General features: G+C 34.3%; 1 protein-coding gene across 1 annotated transcript in view; it reads left to right on the forward strand.

The window, feature by feature from the left end:
• The window catches only part of LOC136774074 (uncharacterized protein KIAA0930 homolog), a 449,327-nt gene that overhangs the window by 213,774 nt on the left and 212,835 nt on the right, over positions 1 to 22,718 (forward strand). Inside the window, exons 4-5 of the mRNA XM_066728154.1 lie at positions 17,338 to 17,601; positions 17,672 to 17,771. Of these exons, the coding sequence (XP_066584251.1) occupies positions 17,338 to 17,601; positions 17,672 to 17,771 (364 nt within the window). The remainder of the gene's footprint in view (positions 1 to 17,337; positions 17,602 to 17,671; positions 17,772 to 22,718) is intronic.

A 22,718-nucleotide genomic window follows, 5' to 3' on the forward strand; every position in this document is an offset into this window, starting at 1 on the left:
TTGCAAGACTGTTCTTGTTGAAGGTATAATTAGTACTTCCTTAAAGACTAAAGACTAATCAAATTAGTCGACGCCGGGTCCTGGATCGTGATCCAGGGAGATGGCTAAGCCAATCAAAACGTTTTTTAAAATGAATTAATCCTATCTTTGACCAATAAGAATTAAAGCATCTTAGAGTGAGTGGGAGGTAGAATTCTCTCACAGACTTTCAGTCGCACGATACAAGATGCAAACGTAGGCAAAGATAAGGTCCTGGCGACGGTGGCTGCAGATTCTGGCATATGGGATTACATTCAACTGTCTTATTTCTTTTAATAAAATAATTTTAATTTTTCGGAATTAATTAATTTGGTACGTAACATCAGAAAGAAGAAGAAGCATCTAGAATAGTGGGAAATAGGCTAAGCAGTCACATGTTTGCGTAAAGATATGCGGATAAAACATTGTAACATACGAAAACTTTAGGTGACTAACTTTAATGTAGATAGAAAGTTGTAGTAGTAAGTAGAACTTTTATCATCTAAATTTGTCATTAACTGATGTATATATATATATATATATATATATATATATATTTAAATAGTAAGTCTGGAAACTATTATGTATGACTTGAGCTTTAAGTAGCAAAGCAACAATTGAAAAAAAATTATATTGTATAATACGTATTGTGACGGGATATTTCCCTGTCGCAGAATTTTTGTTGTTTGCGGTAAAGCTAGGTAGGCGCGGTTGGTAATTGGGTTACCGTCACGCGGCCCGCTGGCCTAATTCTGTTAGTGAGTTGCCCGCGGCAGCACGTGCCGGGATCTAGGATCGATTACGCAATAATCCGCGAGGAGCGCTGATCGATCCCGTCACGTGCCAATTGTCGCCGCGAGGACACACTCTCTTCCTTGGATGACAGCGTCGAGGACGGACCTCCTTGCATTCGCGACTTTTCGTGTAGGTACCAGTTACCTGTCGCCGACTTGTGGGTTTTATCCCATAATCTTTCCCCCCAGAAAGTGGTTTTCCCTCCGGCTTTTTCGCGAGTGCATGTGCTTGCATCGGAAGAAGGCGAGGAACCTAGGAATGCTGGTGGAGGACGTAGAGGCTGCCTGAATTCGTAGATAGTAAAGCAGGTAACGTGGAAACCCCACATCGGGGAAGTACACGCTTTTCTCTTCGTTGCCGTGGGGTTCTCGGGGCAACAGCGGGAATAACTGGCAGGAGGAAACCGTCCTCCTGTCGTGAGAGAGCCGGCGATTGGTTTCGTCGTTATTTAGTCTTTTTGATTGTGGTTCGGATGCCGATTCTTAGGCAGGCGGCTATGTTGAAGACGGCAGCCACCTAAGGAATCGACTCCTAATATTTCGGGATTATTGTCGTGTATTTAGGTCGATATTTTTCGGGTTTTCAGATTATCCAGGACCAGTGCCCCTTTTTCTAGTTTTTCTTGTGTTTTGTCCTATTATTTCCAGGTCATAGGTTCACCTAACAAGGAGCCAAAAGTAGAGTGGATTCCGTTGGTTTTTGTTAGATGTTCCTAAAAGCATTTTTATTTAGGTAATGGTAATTCAGGTTCGTAAAAGCATCGGATTAGGACCTGGTAAATAGAATTATTAGATTTTTGTACGGATTCGGTAAAGCCAATTCTAGCACCACCTGAGACGGTCTCAACCGGTCAAGCCGCGGAATGAAATGGGATGCCTGGCGTCCAAGTAAGAGGTTTTCACCTATGTAATTATTGATTAAAATAAATTATTATTAAAAATTAAATTGGCGTCCATTTCTTTGTTTAAATTCCGTGTGCCTTGTGCACCTCACATTCGAACTCGTGTTCCCCTCGCGAGTAAAAGGCGGAAAAGTCCACCCTCGAAAGCTTGTCGTCACAGTATCAAATTTTAATTTATAAAATTTTCTTTTAATTAGCATCAAGTAACACGGTAGTGTTACGCGGCAAGTAATTTAAAGAATACGAGCCGCGCGACACTACCTACTTTTACGCCAAGATTGAACCAATCTATACCTCACGATTTTTCCGATGCATATATTTTCCGATTGGTTTATTTAATGAAAATTTAATTGAAATTTTCATTATATAATGTGGATATAAGCTTGCGAATGAGATCACAAACGTTAAAATCGGTTAACGCATTGATGAAATATTTAATTTTATATTTTCATGCAGTTGTTTTCACACAATTTCTTCCGACCGTGTTTCATGTCTTTTTCGGAATTCTCTATCTCATTCAAATAAAGCGTATCTTCTATCCTTTACTATCCCCACTCTTCATACCTCCCATATGGCAAGAAGATCGGAGCGCAGGCGGAAACTAGTGATACTTTTGGTATGTGCAAAATACTGGTAGAATGTTGTACAATGTATTGTATGATCCTAATAAAAAATATAAAATACGCTCATTTATTTAATGAAACTATTGGTTAATTTAATAAAATAAAAATGAGATACGCTCAATTAGAGTTATAGGACCTATCAGGTAGTGTAAAATTAAATATTATCATATTTTCTGTTCACAACCTTTCGTATTATTATTATATTCTTATAAAATGATTGGTAGGCAATATATTCTTCAATAATGCAACAACAAGCATCCAAATAGAAAAAATGTGTAGAAGTAATCAATTTGTATCCAGCAGCTGATTATTTTGAGTATGAGCCATATGTGGATATTAGAAAATAATTCAATTAGGCAATGCTACGGAGGATGAAAAATTGGGATTTGGACCAACCAGAGGCCTGGTATTTTATCCGCAGTGAGATCTATAAAATTGTAAGACAAGAATATTAAACTTTATAAATACATATTTGTGTTTTTAGACATATATTTTTTTGTATTTGGTCCGTATTTAACATACGAAAAACCAAAGGCACTTAAAAAAAGAGTTCAAGTCGTGCACGACTGCTAAGCCGATAGTTCGTTTAACCTCTCTTCAAATCCCGCGCCCACCGACGATCGGGAAGGACCGAATCGAATCGATTCTATGTTCCCGTAAGAATGGGCAGAGGAGGGGACACGATAGACGACGAACTAAAACGAACGAAAACGAAATAGAACGATAGGACGAAGGACCAGACACTCTCGATCGATCCAGCGATCTCTCCACAAGACGGTGCAAGTCAATGCTTATAAAAATTATTGTATCATCAATAAAAACAGTTTTATAAAGTTGTACTTTTTAAAACAAATTAGAAGTGATTACAAATCATTAACATCGACATTTGGTGCCTCCTGTGAGGTCTGAGCTGAGAGAAGGAAGAATAGTTCACCAATCAAAACTTCGTCTGCAGTCAGGGTAAGCCAAATATTTCAGGTAGTTAGTTCTATACGCGGTAATATATAGTGGTCATTCGATATTTACATATGGAAATAAATACAATGGCTGAACGAATCATTTTGATTTTACGAAAACGATCCGTATTAAAACGAGAAATAAAGGGTATGGAGGAAATTTTGACCGAAGAAAATAACGATACGTTTTCAGTCAAATTGCGTATGAGACGACTCGAAGAAAAATATTATATATATGAAGAAGCAAACGACGAGTTGATGCTATTAGACCCCAATGAGAAGCACGATGCTGAATTTCGTATTATTCAAAAAGAATTTTATACACTCGCTTTGAAAGTAGAAAATTACTTAGAAATCGCGAATACTTCCAACGCTACATCGAGCACCAATAGCTCAATCGATAAAGAGCACGATTCTTGTCAAAACGTGAATGATAAGAGGCCGCAGCGTACAAAATTACCAGAAATAACATTGCCTAGCTTTGATGGCAAATTTTAAAACTGGCTAGCCTTCAAGACTAGATTCCGCGAAATGATCGATGCACAAACGCATTTATCTGATGCTAACAAATTACATTATTTGAAGTCAGCATTAATAGAGGATGCCGCGAAAAAGGTCGACATTTTGACGCTTTCTGACATAAATTATTATAAAGCTTGGGAATTATTAACACGCGCATATGAGATTAAAAGATTGTTAGTAACGCAGCACTTTCGGAAAAGTTATGATTTGCCCATAGTAGATAAAGATACTACGAAAGGTCTCATAAAATTAGCCGATGATATGCAACGGCATATAGTAGCTTTAGGCATGCTTAACGTACATTTCGCCCCAGAAAACGCAATTTACGTTATAGAAAGGAAATTACCAAAAGATATATTAAGAGATTGGGAAGCAACCCTAGAAAGAAACGAATCGCCTACCCTTGACAAAATGTATGAGTTTTTATATAAAACCGCAGCATGCGCATCAAAACATGATCATACAAAGACCGAAACAGAAAAATCTAGCCCAGTTATTCCGGCAAAGAAAAAGCGGTATACTAATTCAAATCGCGCGTTCGCTTTAGATACATCAAAAGCTTGTCCGGCGTGTAGATCTGGTCCTCATCCACTGTTAAAGTGCGATAGCTTCGAAAAATTACCCGTTGAAAAACGATTAGAAATGATCAAAAATGCACATCTCTGCTATAATTGTATGCGGTCACATCGAGGAAACCCGTGTACATATTCAAACTGCACTATATGCCATAAGAGACATAACACGCTTCTCCACATAGATGAGTACAATCAGAAAAAGGTAGAAGTCACAAATCCTGAAAACACTAAAGACAATAGCAGTTGACTAGACGGGACAATACATAAAGAACAAAATGTTCACAATATCTGTCAATGTTTACATTCTCAATTCATTACCACCGCCTTAGTTAAAATAACATCAAACGATTCGAAGAATCAGATTACCGGCCGAGCACTTCTAGATACAGGCGCCACGACGAATTTCGTGTCGGAATCTATTGTAAAAAGATTAAAGGCGAAGCCGCTCCCATACAAGTCGCCGGTGAACACTATAAACAACATGAGCATAACAACATAAGGCATAGTACAGATTACTATACAACGTATCGATGGCACATTCACCAAAGATCTTACGTGTTTGATGGTACCTACTATATCTGATTCAGCATTCGATAATGGACCGCCGCGAAATTTAATAAAAATACCGCCGAACATAAAAATGGCCGACCCTGAATTCCACCTACCCCGGCCTATTGACATGATAATCGGATCCGGGATAACATTATCATTGCTCATGATTGGACAAATTAATTTGTCCCAAGATGATAAAACCGATCTTTATATACAGAAAACACGTTTGGGGTGGGTCATAGCCGGAACTGTACCTACCTATAGAAAATCGACACAATCAAGTTTTTGTACGAATTTAGGGAGGACATTAAATAAATTTTGGGAAATAGAAGAAATATCGATCGATAAAACAAAATCCACTGGATTTGAAGATTGTGAAAATCATTTTTTGAATACGGTTAATCACGATCATACAGGAAGGTACACCGTAAGATTACCATTTCAAGAAACAACCAGATATCTTGGCGATTCTTTAACAGGCGCGACGAAACGTTTGTTTAGCTTAGATCACAAGTTAGATTTAAATCCAGAATTAAAATCAGAATATCAGAGGGTCCTAGAAGAATATATGAAATTAGGGCACATGTCAATATCAACAGATACTTCAGAAGAGGGATATTACATGCCTCACCACGCGGTCATCAAGGCATCCAATAATACAACTAAAGTCCGCGTTGTATTTGACGCTTCCGCGAGAACGAAACAAGGCGTATTATTAAACGACACTCTAATGGTTGGACCAACCATTCAAGACTCGTTAATTTCACATCTAATACGTTTTAGAACATATAAATATGTGATGACTGCTGACATTGAAAAAATGTACAGACAAGTTTTGGTGTATCCTGATGATCGACGATATCAACGTATTTTATGGCAAGACAAAGGCGAAACAAAGGTTTTTCAATTAAATACACTTGTATTCGGTGTATCTTCTTCGCCATTTTTAGCGATACGTACTCTGCACAAATTAGCAGAAGACGAAGAAAATAATTATCCACTGGCTGATCTAAAATTTTGAAAAAACACCTTTATGTAGATGATTTAATTACAGGCGCAGAATCAATCGAACAACTGCGATTAATTCGAGACGATATTACTAAATTATTAAAAAGTGGTGGATTCGTCATTAGACAATGGGCAGCAACGATGCAAATGTAATTAACGACTTAAGCCCTGATTCAAAACATGAGAGGTTTATATTCGAAAACGATTCAGCATTGAAATCATTAGGAATCACTTGGGATACGAAAAATGATCTTATGCAGTATCTACCGCATTCCATAAACAGTGGCGAGCAACCCACCAAACGAAAAATACTATCTGAAATAGCTAAACTATACGATCTGTTAGGACTAATAGGACCTGTCATTTTTTATGCGAAAAAATTAATGCAGGAAATATGGAAAACGGGCATACATTGGGACGAATCGGTCTCTCAAGAAATTTATTACAAATGGTCTAAGTTTGAACATCAATGGGCTAGCATAGGTAGAATATCGGTGCAACGACGAATTATTGCAAATAATTACGAGACTGTGCAGATCCATGGGTTTTACGACGCGAGCAATGACGGGTATGGTGCGTGCATATACGTGAGATCATGTAGTAAAACGGGTAAAATAATGTCTCATTTATTATGCGCGAAAAGCAAGGTTGCTCCTTTGAAAAATATGACTATCCCGCGTTTAGAGCTTTGTGGTGCTTTATTATTAGCAAGATTATATGCCGAACTTGTACCAAATCTCAATATTACCAATATTGAACGGACGTGTTTTTGGTCTGACTCTACCATTGTCTTGTGTGTGAGCTGGCTAAAGACTTCGCCAATTACGTTAAAACTATTTGTCGCGAATAGGGTGTCCGTGATACAGGAAGAAGCGAAAGGGTGTGAATGGCGACATGTTAGGTTGGGTGACAACCCAGCTGACGCTATCTCGAGAGGACAATTACCTAGAGAATTTCTAAAAAAATACGAATTGGTTTCATGGGCCTAAATGGCTCTCAGATTTAGAAGGTAGTTGGCCTGAAAGTAATCCAGGTCAAGTCAAAATTCCGGAATTACGAACTAAGCTTTGTTTGAATTTAAACATTAGCGATACGAGAATTTTTGAACGTTTTTCATGTTACGAAAAATTATTGCGAGTAATAGCGTATTGTTTATGCTGGCTAAAAACCAATCAATATAAGGAATCATTAGATTCACAGGAAATTAAAGAGGCTGAATGTTACATATTAAGGGCAATACAAGGGTCACGTTTTAGTCAAGAAATAGCAGCTATTGAAAAACCGCCCTACAAAGGAAAATTGGGAAATATTAATCCGTTCATAGATGAGAATGGCCTATTTCGCGTAGGCGGACGAATTCGCCAAGCTCTCGTATCTTTCCCTCAGAAATATCCGATTTTATTGCCAACTAAACATCATGTGTCCGACTGCCTAATTCGTAGTATACATGAAAGAAATCATCATACGGGTATTTCGTCTACTTTACACAATTTGAGACAAAAATATTGGATTCCCGATGGTCGCAACATCATTAGAAACTGCGTTCGGTGCCGCCGATTTTCGATAACTCCAATTAATTATAAAATGGGCGATCTACCGGCGTCTTGAGTGCAACCATCAATACCGTTTTCACACACGGGACTAGATTTTTGTGGCCCTTTTTACATAAAGGAAAAAAGGTACCGAAATCGAAATAAAATAAAGGTTTATATATGCGTTTTTATTTGCATGAGCGTAAAAGCCGTTCATTTAGAAGTTGTAAGTGACTTGAGCTTGGACGGATTTCTAGCGGGTTTTCGTCAGTTTATAGGAAGACGCGGAATACCAGAGCATCTTTATTCAGACAACGGTACTAATTTTGTAGGCGCAAATAGCCAATTAAAAGACATGTACGCCTTGTTCAATTCCAGTGAACATCGAGAAGTAATAGAGAAATTCGCAAGTAATCACCGAATAAAATGGCATTTCATTCCGCCAGCAGCTCCTCATTTCGGGGGTCTCTAGGAAACAACTGTCAAGCTTTTCAAGCATCATTTAAAACGAGTCGTAGGCGATACATTATTCACATACGAGGAATTAGATACATTTACGACCGAAGTCGAAAGTATTTTAAGCTCCAGACCCATAACAGCCATATCTTCCGATCCAAGTGACTCTATAGCACTAACACCTGCACACTACCTGATTGGCAAACCCCTTACGTCGTTACCGGAAGGTAATCTCTTACGATCGCCTGACAATAGATTAACAACATGGCAACATTTGACTAAAATGCGTCAAGATCTCTAGACACGATGTAGCCAGGAATATCTAAATGATCTGCAAATTAGAACCAAATGGCAAAAAATGGCCCGAACATAGATTTAGGTACTATAGTCCTAATAAGGGATAAATCATTGCCTTGTACTCAATGGGCTCTCGGAAAAATAACAGCCACACAACCAGGCAACGACGGAGTCGTAAGAGCAGTAACGGTGAAAACGGCTAGAGGTGAAATTAAACGGGCAGTCAAATATCTGTACCCATTGCCTGTCGCTTTACCTAAATAGTAAAAACAAGCTTCCAATTTTCAACCTCAACCTAACTATAATAAAAACAATTTTTCGAGATTCGTTCCTATGTAAATCAAATGATATTAACGTATATATTTTTGTTGTTGTTTATGTATAATATCATGTAAACCATTATATATCACATTATGTAAACCATTATGTATAATTTATCAGTAAGAGCAAATTGTAAATGACATGCACCTGTCTATATCTATCGAGAGTTGATCAGGATGCCCTCTTAACGGCGGGGGGGGGGGGGGGGGGGGAGTATGGTCCGTATTTAACATACGAAAAACCAAAGGCACTTAAAAAAAGAGATGAAGTCGTGCACGACTGCTAAGCCGATAGTTCGTTTAACCTCTCTTCAAATCCCGCGCCCACCGACGATCGGGAAGGATCGAATCGAATCGATTCTATGTTCCCCTGAGAATGGGCAGAGGAGGGGACACGATAGAGGACGAACTAAGACGAACGAAAACGAAATAGAACGATAGGACGAAGGACCAGACACTCTCGATCGATCCAGCGATCTCTCCACAAGACGGTGCAAGTCAATGCTTATATAAATTATTGTATCATCAATAAAAACAGTTTTATAAAGTTGTACCTTTTAAAACAAATTAGAAGTGATTACAAATCATTAACATCGACAGTATTAATTTCAGATTATGGTGGAGAATTCTGTTTGGTACATGGTGATACATGGTGCTTATAATTAACTCTTATGCAGTAAAATTGAGATAGGTTCAATTAGTTATGAGACCTGCAGGTAATGAAAATTTAAATATTATCACATTTTCTGTTCATAGCCCCTTGTATTGTTATACAGGGTGTTTCACGTAAGGCGCCCCAGCTCCAAATGAGGACTCAGAGCGCATGGTGGAAGCAGATGCTTCTAATTGGCCACGGAGGGAGAGAGAAGGAATAACGTGGAGAAGGATAGAGCTATCCTTTATTAGACGATACGCCTAGCGTATCGATGCCCTTCCCTTCCCCGCTCACACCAGTCATCTTTGGTCAACTCTTGTCCTGTTTCTCTCTCTCTCTCTCTCTCTCCCCAACCGCGGCCAATTAGATGCATCTGCCCCCACCATGCGCTCTAAGTCCTCTTTTCGATCTGGGGCGCCTTACGTGAAACACCCTGTATAATGATTGGCAGGTAATATAGTCTTCAATAATGCAACAGCAAGCACCGGAATGGAAACAAAGTGTAGAAGTAATGAATTTGTATCCAACAGCTGATTATATTGAGTATGAGCCATTTGAGAAAATTATTCAATTAGACAATGCTAAGGAGCATGATGAATTGCGATTTGGACCAAACAGAGGCCTGGTATTTTACACAGTATGGTCTATAAAATTGTGATACAAAAATATTAAAATTTTTAAATTCATATTTGTTTTTTCAGATATATATTATTTTATATAGTCGATTTATGGTAGATGGAGTTAAGTTTTAATTTGACACGGTGGCTGCTCTAAATGTTAGGATAAATTTTAGCATACATTATGTAAATATTTTAAGCAATATTTATTTATTATCAAAAAGTGCAAGAAAACCAATTGTTGGTTAATTAAAGCCTATTCCACATACTTTTGTGACAGATACGAGCAATGATTCTTGCAATGGAAAATATTTGCCAATTGATAGAAGCTCTTGGTAGGCTAATGGAGGACTACAGCCTAGTTCGTTTTTATCCATAGAATATCAAAGATGAGTAAAATATAGCAGAAATGAAACTTACAATAGATTACATCATGCAATATGGAGAAGATGCAGATGTCAAAATGTAAGACTGATGAACCAGATGAAAATGAGTGATAGTGCAAATGATTGTAGAATTAATATGTAACATACCAAACAGTTTAATTATATATTTTATTATATTTTTCAGACAATTTTAAACTTTGCAACTAAAGTTATACATAATGTGAACGTCAAACTTAAAATTCATGAAAACTCTCATGGTAAATTTTGAAAATTTAATTTTTACACAAACTTCTCCTACAATTACAAAAAAATTTGCAATTTATTTACCTGATTAATCTCTTTCACAGTAAGAGATTAAATGCTAAAATTGCATTGAGCTATAAAGTGCAGTATGAAATTCTTATTATAAAACTTCTTAACCTAGGAGTTCAGTAGCTATAAGGAGTAGAACAACTACGAGTACGAGTCGCTGTTGTAGCAAAACTAAATATTAAAAGATTATTGAGAATTAGCAGAACACCTTTTAAATGTATAAAAAGTGGCCACTCTTTACGAAAATCTCATAAAAATTATAAACTCTTCTTAATTCTAATTCTCACCAACTAACTGCACAGCAGCCGTTATCGATTGCGGGCTACTCCACTAGCAAAATTATCGATAATGCAGCTTGGCATTCAGGCTATAATGTTATGAAGTAACACGGTAGTGTTACGCGACAAGTCATTTAAAGACGCATGACACTACATACTTTTACGCAAAAATTAATGGAGGTACGAAGTACATGGAGAGAGCATAAGCTGCCGGGTTGCCAGGTAAAGGGTGAGGGTAAAAAAGACTGGCCACCATGTTAATACCTGTAAAAGTATATCTGTATATATCACTATATATATGTCATATATTGTGAATCTAGAATACGGTGAACCAAAACAAATTAATGTTACGGAGTGAATGTAAACGGTTGGTGAATAGCGGGAAATGGAAATATTCACCAAATGGAAGCTGGAGCAACCTGTCCATTAGACTCATTAGAATTTGGAGTAAACCGTAATGGTCTATTACTACTATTATATAAACCTATTAAGATATTTATAGTAAAATACTTAAGGGGTTAGGTGCAGTCACGCTTGTGAAAAAACGCCTTATTTCATGACGGTTGCTTTTGAAGTTCATAATTCTTTAATAATTTTAAAATGAAGTACATGAAAGATTGGTATTTTAAGAAAAAATATTGAGTCGTAATGTTAAAAAATATTTATTTTTGTGGCGTCAGAATGTGATGATCCGGATGACCGCTACAAAAACGGGTTTTGCGGTGAGCACGATGTCTCAGGACTCGATCATCTGCGGATCAAAATTCGAAAAGATTATGAAAGTAGAGTATTTTTTCTCGGCCTTAATCGAAGGATTTTTAAAAATAATAAATAGCAACAAAATGGCTGACTCTTAAACATGACGATAGGATTTTCAATGAAAAAAACTATATATATTTTGAGCTCCAAAAAAAAGTATTGAAGATATTATGAAATCCTTCGATTAAGGCCGAGAAAAAATACTCTACTTTCATAATCTTTTCGAATTTTGATCCGCAGATGATCGAGTCCTGAGATATCGTGCTCACCACAAAACCCGTTTTTGTAGCGGTCATACGGATCATCACATTCTGACGCCACAAAAATAAATATTTTTTAACATTACGACTCAATATTTTTTCTTAAAATACCAATCTTTTATGTACTTCATTTTAAAATTATTAAAGAATTATGAACTTCAAAAGCAACCGTCTTGAAGTAAGGCGTTTTTTCACAAGCGTGACTGCACCTAACCCCTTAAAATAAAATAATAACTTATATAAAATTACGTTGTTGAAAATATTGCACATTCAAATTAGCCCAAGAAGCTTATAAAATTTAATATAAAAGTTTGATCGGATTTAATAATTGTATATAGAATAAATAAAAAGGTAATAATGAAATTGCTCTCTCCAAAGTACTTTGTACCTTTCATGTTATTTGCACATCAACACAGTAACAATAAAGCAAAAGTGTGAAGCTGTATTATATACATATACTGAGTGCATACTAGTGATGGCGATATTGTATCTACATTTGTCAGTATCGATATTTTCATGACGGTACTATCGATTTATATATCGATAATTTGCTCTTCGATATAGGACAGTATCGATACAAAGGCTGCATTATCATAACTATCGATATATGCATTAGAGCGTTTTTGAAATAATCGGATTTTGGATTCGAATTGACCTAACTGCAGTGCTGCAACTGACGTGAAACGTCTAACAAAAAGATCCCTAGATTCTTATCCTAATTTTTTCTTGTTAACCACAATTGAAATTCAAATGGAGATTGAGAAGTTGATGGAAGGTTTAGGCTTGCTCGTAGTTATTGACAAACTAGATTGGTTTATCATGCTATTAAATTAATTTGATGGATAATGAGAAATAGTGGAAATTCATTGAAGGTAATATGATGATATATTTTTAATAGAAATATGTGCTGCAATATTATTAAATAAATATAATAATAACTAAATAAAATAAATAATCATAAAGATGATAAGATTTAAACAAGGGAAGTAAAATATAAGTTCAAATTAGTTGGTAAATTAAAAAGTTATTGCTATAATATAAACTATGAGTAATAAATTATATTTTTATTAATTTCGTTTAGTTAATTATACTTATTTGATTATATTATTTTGCATATTTTTTACTTTTTTAAAAATTGTTTATCATTTTACCTTCAGGAAAATTCTACTATTTCTCTTTTTTCTTCGAAGTTAAAAATGCAATAAACCATTTTAGCTATTTTATAGAGACAGGTATAAGCCTAAGCCCCTATCAACTTTTTAATTTTAATCCGAGATCCTTATGTGATAATCGCGGCATGTTTATGATGAGAATCTTGTGATTTTTTCGCTAGGTCTTCGGTCTTGGTTGCATACTGCGGATAGATTAATTCGAATAAATTCAGAATATTCCATTTGCAAATTGGAAACTTTCAGAATTATGTTATTTGACTTACATCTTGCTCGTAATAACATGTTCAATAATATTAGCGCCACGGCTGCATTTAAAGCGCCATTTCATTTAACATTGGCTGCACATATAACGCCTTCGGCTGCAATATATCTAATGAGCCGACTATTTAAAAATGATATCAATCTCACAATGAGATTCTATCATTATCAAATTGTTTTTTCACTGGATATCGCGCCGTTTCAATTGAAATTTCGTAACGAAAATTTTTTGTTTAGAAAATTATTATATCCTTCTTCCCCAAATTATTCACAAAATGATTTAATATAAAGTTTTTATCGTTTTTTAGTTTTAATTTTTTAATGTATTAACCAAGATATGGTATTTTTTCTTTTTCATAGTTAATAAAGAAATTAAAAATTGTTAAAAAAATTATTATTTATATATTTTAATGTATATTCTCATTTAATAAATTTTATTATTCGAAAACACATTCCTTCTCTACGAGATTCACTCCTTTTTATTTTATTACCATAAAAAGTATATTCTTAAAATTTCTTTGGATCAAATATTAACAAAAAGCTTTGAGATCCCCACAAAAAACACTTTCGTGTGAAAATAAAACGGCAAGTAATTTAATCTTTTCTCTCCACAAAAATTATAATCCCAATAAAAATATCCCAAAAAAACAATTATTGCAGAAAATATACCCTAAACAAAAACCTCCAAAAATGGTAATTCCAATAAAATATCAACAAAAAAATGTTTACAGTCAGTAAATCCCAAACAAAGATTCCGGCAATACAAAGTGTTGAGATCATTTAGATTAGACAAGTAATTATAATTGGTCCCAATAAAAGTAACTACAAAGAAAGTTATTACAGAAAATAAATCTCAAACGAAAATACCAGCAACACAAAGGATTGAAATCACTTATAAATTCGACAAGTAATCAAGCGTTAACATATAACAATGAGATCGCATAATTTTGGCAACTAAAAAAAGTGATTGAATAATTAATTATTATATAATTTTTCTATACATACTACTTGCCGCGACGGGCCAAAAAGTGTAGATTAGAAGATAATTTAAAATGCAACTGTAACAAAGATTTAAATATGTTTTACACTATTCGGCCCGTCCTGGCAAGTAGTACGTATAGAAAAATTATATAATAATTAATTATTCAATCACATTTTTTAGTTGCCTAAATTATGCGATCTTGGTGCTTTATGTTACCGCTTGATTACTTGTCGAATTTATAAGTAATTTCACACCTTTGTGTTACTGGTATTTTCGTTTGAGATTTATTTTCTATAATAACTTTCTTTGTGGTTACTTTGATTCGGACCAATTATAATTACTTGTCTAATCTAAATGATCTCAACACTTTGTTTTGCCAGTACTTTTGTTTGCTATTTATTCTCTATAATAATTTTTCCTAGTAGGAATTACTATTTTTGGAGAGAAAGGGTAAAATTACTTGCCCCCTTTTTTTATACGAAAGTGTTTTTTGGGGGTTATAATTTTCTTCCTGTTTAATGAATTCTTCTCGAATTAGTTTCTCTTTTTTCTGTTGAGGTGGATCAGACATGTTAAAGATTAAAAAACTAATTAACAGTAATAATTCAAATAATTATACTATTTTTGAATTATTTTTATAGAGATAAGAGAAATAAATAATCATGAATTGTTATCATAGAAAATTTTTTCAGTAATACAGTGAACTCTCGAAATAATATGTGATTTATTGATTCAAACAACAATTTATTATGCAAATAATATAAAAAATCTCTTTCGAACTAATTATACAATAAAAGGTTGGATTTGTGATCAGTGACCTCAAAGAACGCTTAAGGGGAATCTGTATGTCGACATTACAGAGTGAAATTTGCGCCCAACGAACCGGTGTCATTTCTTAATCAATTTTAACATTTATTCACCTTTTTGGAAACGCCAGAAGATTATCTACCGATCTTCATTGACCGATTTTTCAAATTTTACTTTTTAAAATTTTTTTTTTTAGTTTTTCATTTTTTTAAAAAACTGCTATCGAAGATCGCTAGATAATTTTCTGGCGTTTTCAAAAAGGTGCATAAACGTGAAAATCGGTTAAGAAATGAGGCCGTTTCATTTGGCGCAAATTTTGCTCTGTAATATCGATATACAGATTCCCCTTAAACAATTTTCTCTCGATAACTATGGGCCGTACTCATAGACGTGACTCGAACTCGAGTCGAGTTTTTATACTATAGTTTACGTTACATATACTATATATTTTTGCCTGAGTCGAGTTCGAGTCGAGCTCGAGCCACGTCTCTGAGTACCAGGGTATGGGCTTAAGAGAAAATTTTTGAAGGAAAAAAGTCATTATATGAGTAAAACTATACCCTAAAATTTGTTCAGCTTTTTTAACGATTTTTTCAAATTTTCAATTTTTTTATTTTCTAGAAAAAAAAATCTTTTTACAATGCTAAAAACAAATGAGGGTATTCTTTGAATAATACTAACACTTTTTCGTTGTGAGAAAATTTTTCCTTAGGTCATAGTTATCCAGAAAAAAATGGCTGAAATTTAAAACTATAATTTGCGGTTTCGGGCTCCACCTTATTTGAATAATATTTATTTTTAATTATGTACGGCCAACAACTATCAATAACGTTATCATGAACGCGAACTTTCAATGTCTTAAATGAGTAGAAAAATGCAAAAGCCATGAATAACTAACTAAAAACAAAAATTTCATAAAGAAATTCCGTTTTCTATTTTTAATTTGCTACTTTACTAATAAAAAAAAATCATTTTCGGATTTCTAACGGTAACCATTCGATAGAGCAATCTTCAAAACATAGGGAATTCTGTGATTCCTAGTTTTTTTCGATGAATGCATCGTACAGTGGCACTCTGAACTTTGGTATCAAAAAAAGTCCGTTCAGGCGCTAATGGGTTAAGTTATAATGCTAAATTTGAATTCAGCTACCCAAGAAACATAATTAAAAAGCTTACCGCTGATTCAAGTATTTTTATACTCTATCAATAGTGGGACATTTTAGTATTTTTCGCTGCACTGTTAAGAGGTTAACTAATGCGCCTTTGCATGCACCTCTTCAATATAAATTTTTTAATATTATTAAAAAGTTATTAATAATAATTTATGAAAAAAAGGGCTGTCTTTTAAGAAAACTTCATATTTTTAACAATTTTTGGTAGATATTTTTCAGATGAATCCGTTCATCTCCACACTGCATGGCATTTTTTTTAGTATCCAGTATAAGATATCATTACTCTATTAATAATAAATATTACAAGAAAGAAATATAGTTGTTTATTTTTATGGTCAACAATAATAATGCAAAATTACAAATTATTTCTCGAATAATTTATGAAAAGAAAATCCTGAATAACAAGTGATTTACATACATATGTCCCCCCTAACCCCTTACTTGAGTATGACCTCTATAGTGGTACAAATCCGTTGTGCCACCAGTGTGGATAACATTTATGGAAGCATTAATAAGAGCAAATGTAAAAGCGGAAAAGCATTGCTATTAATGGAAGAGTGTATTTTTATGTTTTTTGGGTCACTGAATCCAAACTTGAAAAGGATTTGAAATACAAAATGGCGGATCGAATATAATGGATAATAATTTTAGAAGTAGTAAGAAGAACGTGTGCAATATGTTGAAAAAAATTTCATCAAGTGACACCGTAGTGTCTCAATGGCAAGTAATGTAAAAAGCGAAACAATGATCTTTACGTGAAGATTGGTCACCCTAATATCAATAAATTCTTTCAACTGATTTTCCTTAAAGCTGTTTTAGATTTTTTAAATTTCAATATGAATTACAAAATATTTATCTGTTCACCGTAGAACTTTCTAATTTTAACGTCAAATTTAGATCCACCGACCCCTAAGAACCATTATTATAATATATAGTAAATAATATTAAAAATTTTTTTATCCAACATACATACACAAACGTAAAGTCTATTAATTTTTTTGTCTACACAGTCTAGGGGTTAAGTAGGAATCATGTTTTAATATGAAGAAAAATATTACAAATGTTTCAGTTTTAATTGTCCTTTTTGGAGTTGAGCTTCGTAATAACCATAAAATTACTTTTAGATATTACGCAGACACTCACAAAAAGTATACGCAAGTCCTAGCCGACGCCGAATGGATGCCAAAGGCGATTTGGAGGAAATGACATATCCGCATATATGCTTCATGGTGGATAATTTTGACGAAGTTTTCTGTGATATTCTCGTCAGAGATGGTGAAATGGTATGCGTTGAATTAGTTGCATCTGATAGAGAAGGATCAGTCCAAGGTGTCATATTTCTCGGCTCAATCAGATATGATGCACTAAAAAATGTTTATGATGCTAGGGTAAATATTAGTAATATGTTTCTAAATAAATTTGATTTCTTCTTTGGTGTTAACTATATATTGCATATAGTCTAGTTTGAGTACAAAAATGGCACAAAGGATGACATTTGGTCTTTTTTCCGGAGCAGCTTCTCAAAGAATAGAGTTTGTCCGAATGAAAGGACCTCGGGGTATGTAGTCAGTTTTATTTATATAACCAATGTTCGTACACTATGCGTTATTCGAATAATTAAAGTTTGAAAAATACAATGTATAATTATATGGTAATAGATTTGCGATAGATAGCGCTATGGTTCTATGAATTAATGAACAACATGGTAAGAGGCTCACAGTGGCAATGAAGTCAGTCTGGGTCAAAAATTCTCCCTCACTATGCCTCCACAGACTGACCAACACGTAGAGCTATTGAAGCATCCGTGAGAGCACCCCACTATATTACCTTTTTAAAGGTTCACGCATACTATTACTGCGCTGCGTGCATGTTCCGGTCTCCTTCGTTTAGCTTCGGTATATTTCGAGTACAAAAGAGCGGTATAGTTTTCCCGGACCTCTCTTTCTCGAGTTCGAGCTTTACTCGTTTAATCAGCAAGTCATGATGAGCTAGTCGAAACAAAAATCTTTTGGGCTAGCTCTGATAAAAGCTGGCCAAACTAAATATATCATAATAAAATATTTATAGGCAAGCCTTTGTGATTTACTACATTTTATAATAGATAAAGAAATGAATAATAATACGTAACTTTAATAAATTTTGTTATGACTCGTGTGTTATGTATTATTGTTAAAAAGATTTCATTTTTCTAATTTATTATTGAATCTAGTAGGTTAATAACAATAAATAAAAATCATAATAATTAAAAAAAATTGAAAAGTTTACACGAATATGCGGGAGTCGAACGCGAGCCAGCGGAGATACTAGGCAAGCGTCTTATCATCTACGCTACTACACTTATTCGGTTACTCAAAGGCAAAGTCGCCTGTTAAAGCGATAGAAGCTTTCTCTATTAGGTTCAATTTACAGAAGAAAATATCAATTATAATCATAAACATATTTATTTATAGTATATCTTTTCATAATGAAAATAAATTTTTTTTTACATATTTGTAAACATTAATGGCTTAAACAGCTCTAGCTTCATTAAAAAAGTGAATCCAACATTACAGAGAATATTTTTGAATGCTGTAAAATTAAAAATAAGCAAACCAAGACTTGTATTTGGGATTTAATTTATTACTTTTATTACAATCTATTTATTTTCAATTAGCCCATATATAGAAAAACGATCAATCGTTTTTAACATGTAAACATGCATGGATGACAAAGATGAGACGATTTAGCCAAACAAAATGTTTATATGGCATATATACTAGGGTGTCCGTTAAAAAGGCATTATTTTTGTTTGTTTGTTAACTATATCTAACTTGGTGTAGAATCCGTTAAAATGAGATTTGCAAGAGTCTAGCCAAGTTAGGTAGTAAAAACCCGTGCTACCGAGGGTTTGAAGTTAAAAACGGGATTTCGTATAGAAAAATGATATTTGGTGACTCTTTTGCATATCATTTCTTCATTCTTCGAATGTTTCACACGATAACGTAGCTTTTCTTAGTTGAAGGTTCTCTGAATATATGAATCCATAGTGAAATTTATTTTTTGACTTGTTACAGCCTTTATTTCCTGTGTTAATATTTTTTAAAATAACGATTTGCAATAAAAATTCATTATAGCCGTATCTTGAATAATTTCTCTCGCCTAGCCTCGGTATCTCCGCCCTTGTTCGTTCTAACATTTCTGAAAATGATAAATATATGGACAAATTTTTTGAATTTTTTATTATATGCATTTCATGGGTTAATGCTTTTTAAAACATTCATTTATCATAAAAAATCCTTTTATTCTTGTATCTTCTAGACTCTCTCTCTCTTTCTCTCTATCATTCTATTCCTTCGAAACATTTGGTTTTTAAGTTGAAAGTAGAGGCCTTAAGCTCTGCCTTAACACATTGCCATTGGGCGATTTTTGCTCAAACTTATCCATTATGGTAAAAAATAGAACTAAAATGAATGCTTAAAAATTACCAGCAAAGTGCACAAACGACGTACGGAATTTTTTTAAAAGCGAGACATGTCGTTTCCCGATGATAACGTAATTTTTTTAAAAACGAGAAATCTCGTTTCCCGATCGCAATGTGTTAAGAATACGGAGGCCAAAAGTTTAGGACCACTTGGTAAAATTGTCAAAAAGACAGGCTCTTCTTTAAGGGCGTGTAGTTTGGCAACCCTAAGAGGTAGAACAAACTTAAGGATATCGTCGTAAAGCTTATTAAATTCCACGTCCTACTACATTGATTTGACCTGAAAAAATCTAATGGGTGCCTGTGTTAAAGGAGAGGAACATGACAACATTTTTGACTTTTCTTCATTTATGGATATCAAATTTCAATGACTTGCACCGGGTATAGTAATAGTCTTACGAAGTTGAAACTTAAGTATGTGAAAGCTAGAAACTTAAGCTTTCATTTAAGACCAAAAACTTATATGAATTGTTATTTGATCCGCAGTTATTTGAAAATTAGTCGAGCAGTGCGCGACCATCATTTTATCCGCAAAACATTTGCTCGCTAAGCTCTAAGAACAAATGCAGGTCGGTAAAAACTATGAGTGCCAAACGGGTACCACTTTCAATTTTTTTTATTTCGATTATTAACAACACTACGTGTTCCAATTCAATTAATAAAAGTATAAATATATTAATTGTATTTAAGTTTTCATTGATTTATTTGAAACCGTAGAATAGTAGTTAATCAAATTAAAGAAAAGTTAAACGTGGTTCTCCCTTTTGGCACCCATAATTTATACCGACCTGAATTTGTTTCAAGCCCTTAGCGAGCAAATGTTTTGCGGTTAAAATGATGGTGGCGCACTGCTCGACTAATGTTCTAATAACTGCAGATCAAATAACAAATCATATATATTTTTGATCTTAAATGAAAACATAAGTTTCAAGGTTTCACATACTTAAGTTTCAACTTCGTAAGACTTACTATACCCGGTGCAAGTCATTGAAATTTGTTATCCATAAATGAAGAGAAGTCAAAAATGTTGTCATGTTCCTCTCCTTTAACACAGGCACCCATTAGATTTTTTCAGGTCAAATCAATGCAGTAGGACGCGGAATTTAATAAGCTTTACGACGATATCCTTAAATTTATTCTACCTCTTAGGGTTGTCAAACTACACGCACTTAAAGAAGATCCTGTCTTTTTGACAATTTTACCAAGTGGTCCTAAACTTTTGGCCTGCGTATTCTTAAGGCAGAGTTTAAGGTCTCTACTTTCAACTTAAAAACTAAACGTTTCGAAGGAATAGAATGATAGAGAGAGAGAGAGAGAAAGAGGGAGATTCTAGAAGATACAAGAATAAAAGGATTTTTCATCATAAATGAATGTTTTAAAAGCATTAACCCATGAAACGCATATCATAAGAAATTCAAAAAAATTTGTACATAAATTCATCATTTTCAGAAATGTTAGAACGAACAAGGGCGGAGATACCGAGGCTAAGCGAGAGAAATGATTAAAGATACGGCTATAATGAATTTTCATTGCAAATCGTTATTTTAAAGAATATTAACACAGGAAATAATGGCTGGAACAAATCAAAAAATAAATTTCACTATGGAATCATATTCAGAGAACTTTTAACTAAGAAAAGCTACGTTATCGTGTGAAACATTCGAAGAATGAAGAAATGACATGCAAAAGAGTCACTAAATATCATTTTTCTATACGAACCCGCGTAAAAAAATTTTTAACTTACAAAGAGCTTGGACTTGGCAGGAAAGATCCTCGCAAGAGCTTGGAAAGGTCTTACCAGTGTATTGGAAAGTAGCTTGGTCTGTCCCGCCAGCAAGACAAAATCCGAGCCCTTTGCAAGCGCTTTCCAAGACGTTTCGAAATTTGAGAAAGTAAAAAGGCTAGGTTATAATTAATTTGTTTATTTATTTATTTTCATATATTTGTTATTATGATTATCGATTAATACAGATATTAATTAATTTTACTGCATGAAATTTTTTTTCCGAGTTGGGACTCGTACCTGGAACCGATGCCAATCTCACGTACAGCTGTCCGACATTTGCACCATTCAGCTAAACTTGGATTTCTATATCGATTGCTATTTTAACATATACAGGGTCTTTTCCTAACAGCGGAGCATAGGAGATTCGTATTAGTTGACTATAGCACTCAGAATGATCGAATCTGAGAGCGCTGATTGGTCAATATTGCGTAGTACCAACATATAATAGGCCGGTACCAATAGTTAGATACAAAAAATGAGATTCATCCCCCTTATTGGCGTGGAGAATGTTTACATCCTAATCCTAGCAGAAAGAGGTGTAAAATGGGGAAATGTCAAATGGTAAGGTTACTAAAGTAAAAACTGAAAATAATGAATAGAAAGTACGAATATTCTTCATTTTCAATCAAAGTATTCAATTTTTACTTTAGTAACTACAACATTTGTCATTTTTCCATTTTACACCTCTTTCTGCTACGATCAGCATGTAAACATTCTCCACACCAATATGGCGAATGAATCTCATTTTTTGTATCCAACTATTGGTAACGTCTTATTATCTGTTGGTACTACGCAATATTGACCAATCAGCGCTCTCAGATTCCATCATTTCGAGTGCTATAGTCAACTAACACGAATCTCCTATGCTCCGCTGGTAGGAAAAGAACCTGTATGCCAAAAACTCCGGAGACAATACAGCCGCTGCCTTACCTTCCCCCGTCCCCTTTTTCACGCACCCTTTGCCATATATGTTCTCTCCAGGTACTTCGTACCTCCATGCTTATTCCTGAAAGTCCCAGTCAGTAATACCAACCTAAACCTAACTTTGAGGACACTGAGGTTTGGTCTTATTAATTTGCCAAAGGGCCAGCAGTGGTAAAATTATAATAATATATCACTGGAAATAATGCATAATTTACCAAATATAAAGCTTATGGTAGCAAAGACATTGGAAATAGTCAATATATAAATAATAAATTAATAATTATATTGTTAATGATTAATATTATTATGTATATATCCATATTGCTGGAGGTCAG

This window comes from Prorops nasuta, unplaced genomic scaffold (assembly GCF_024137725.1).
Source record: "Prorops nasuta isolate Cenicafe-Biocafe unplaced genomic scaffold, Cenicafe_Pnas_1.2 PNAS00001, whole genome shotgun sequence".
NCBI classification, from domain to species: domain Eukaryota; kingdom Metazoa; phylum Arthropoda; class Insecta; order Hymenoptera; family Bethylidae; genus Prorops; species Prorops nasuta.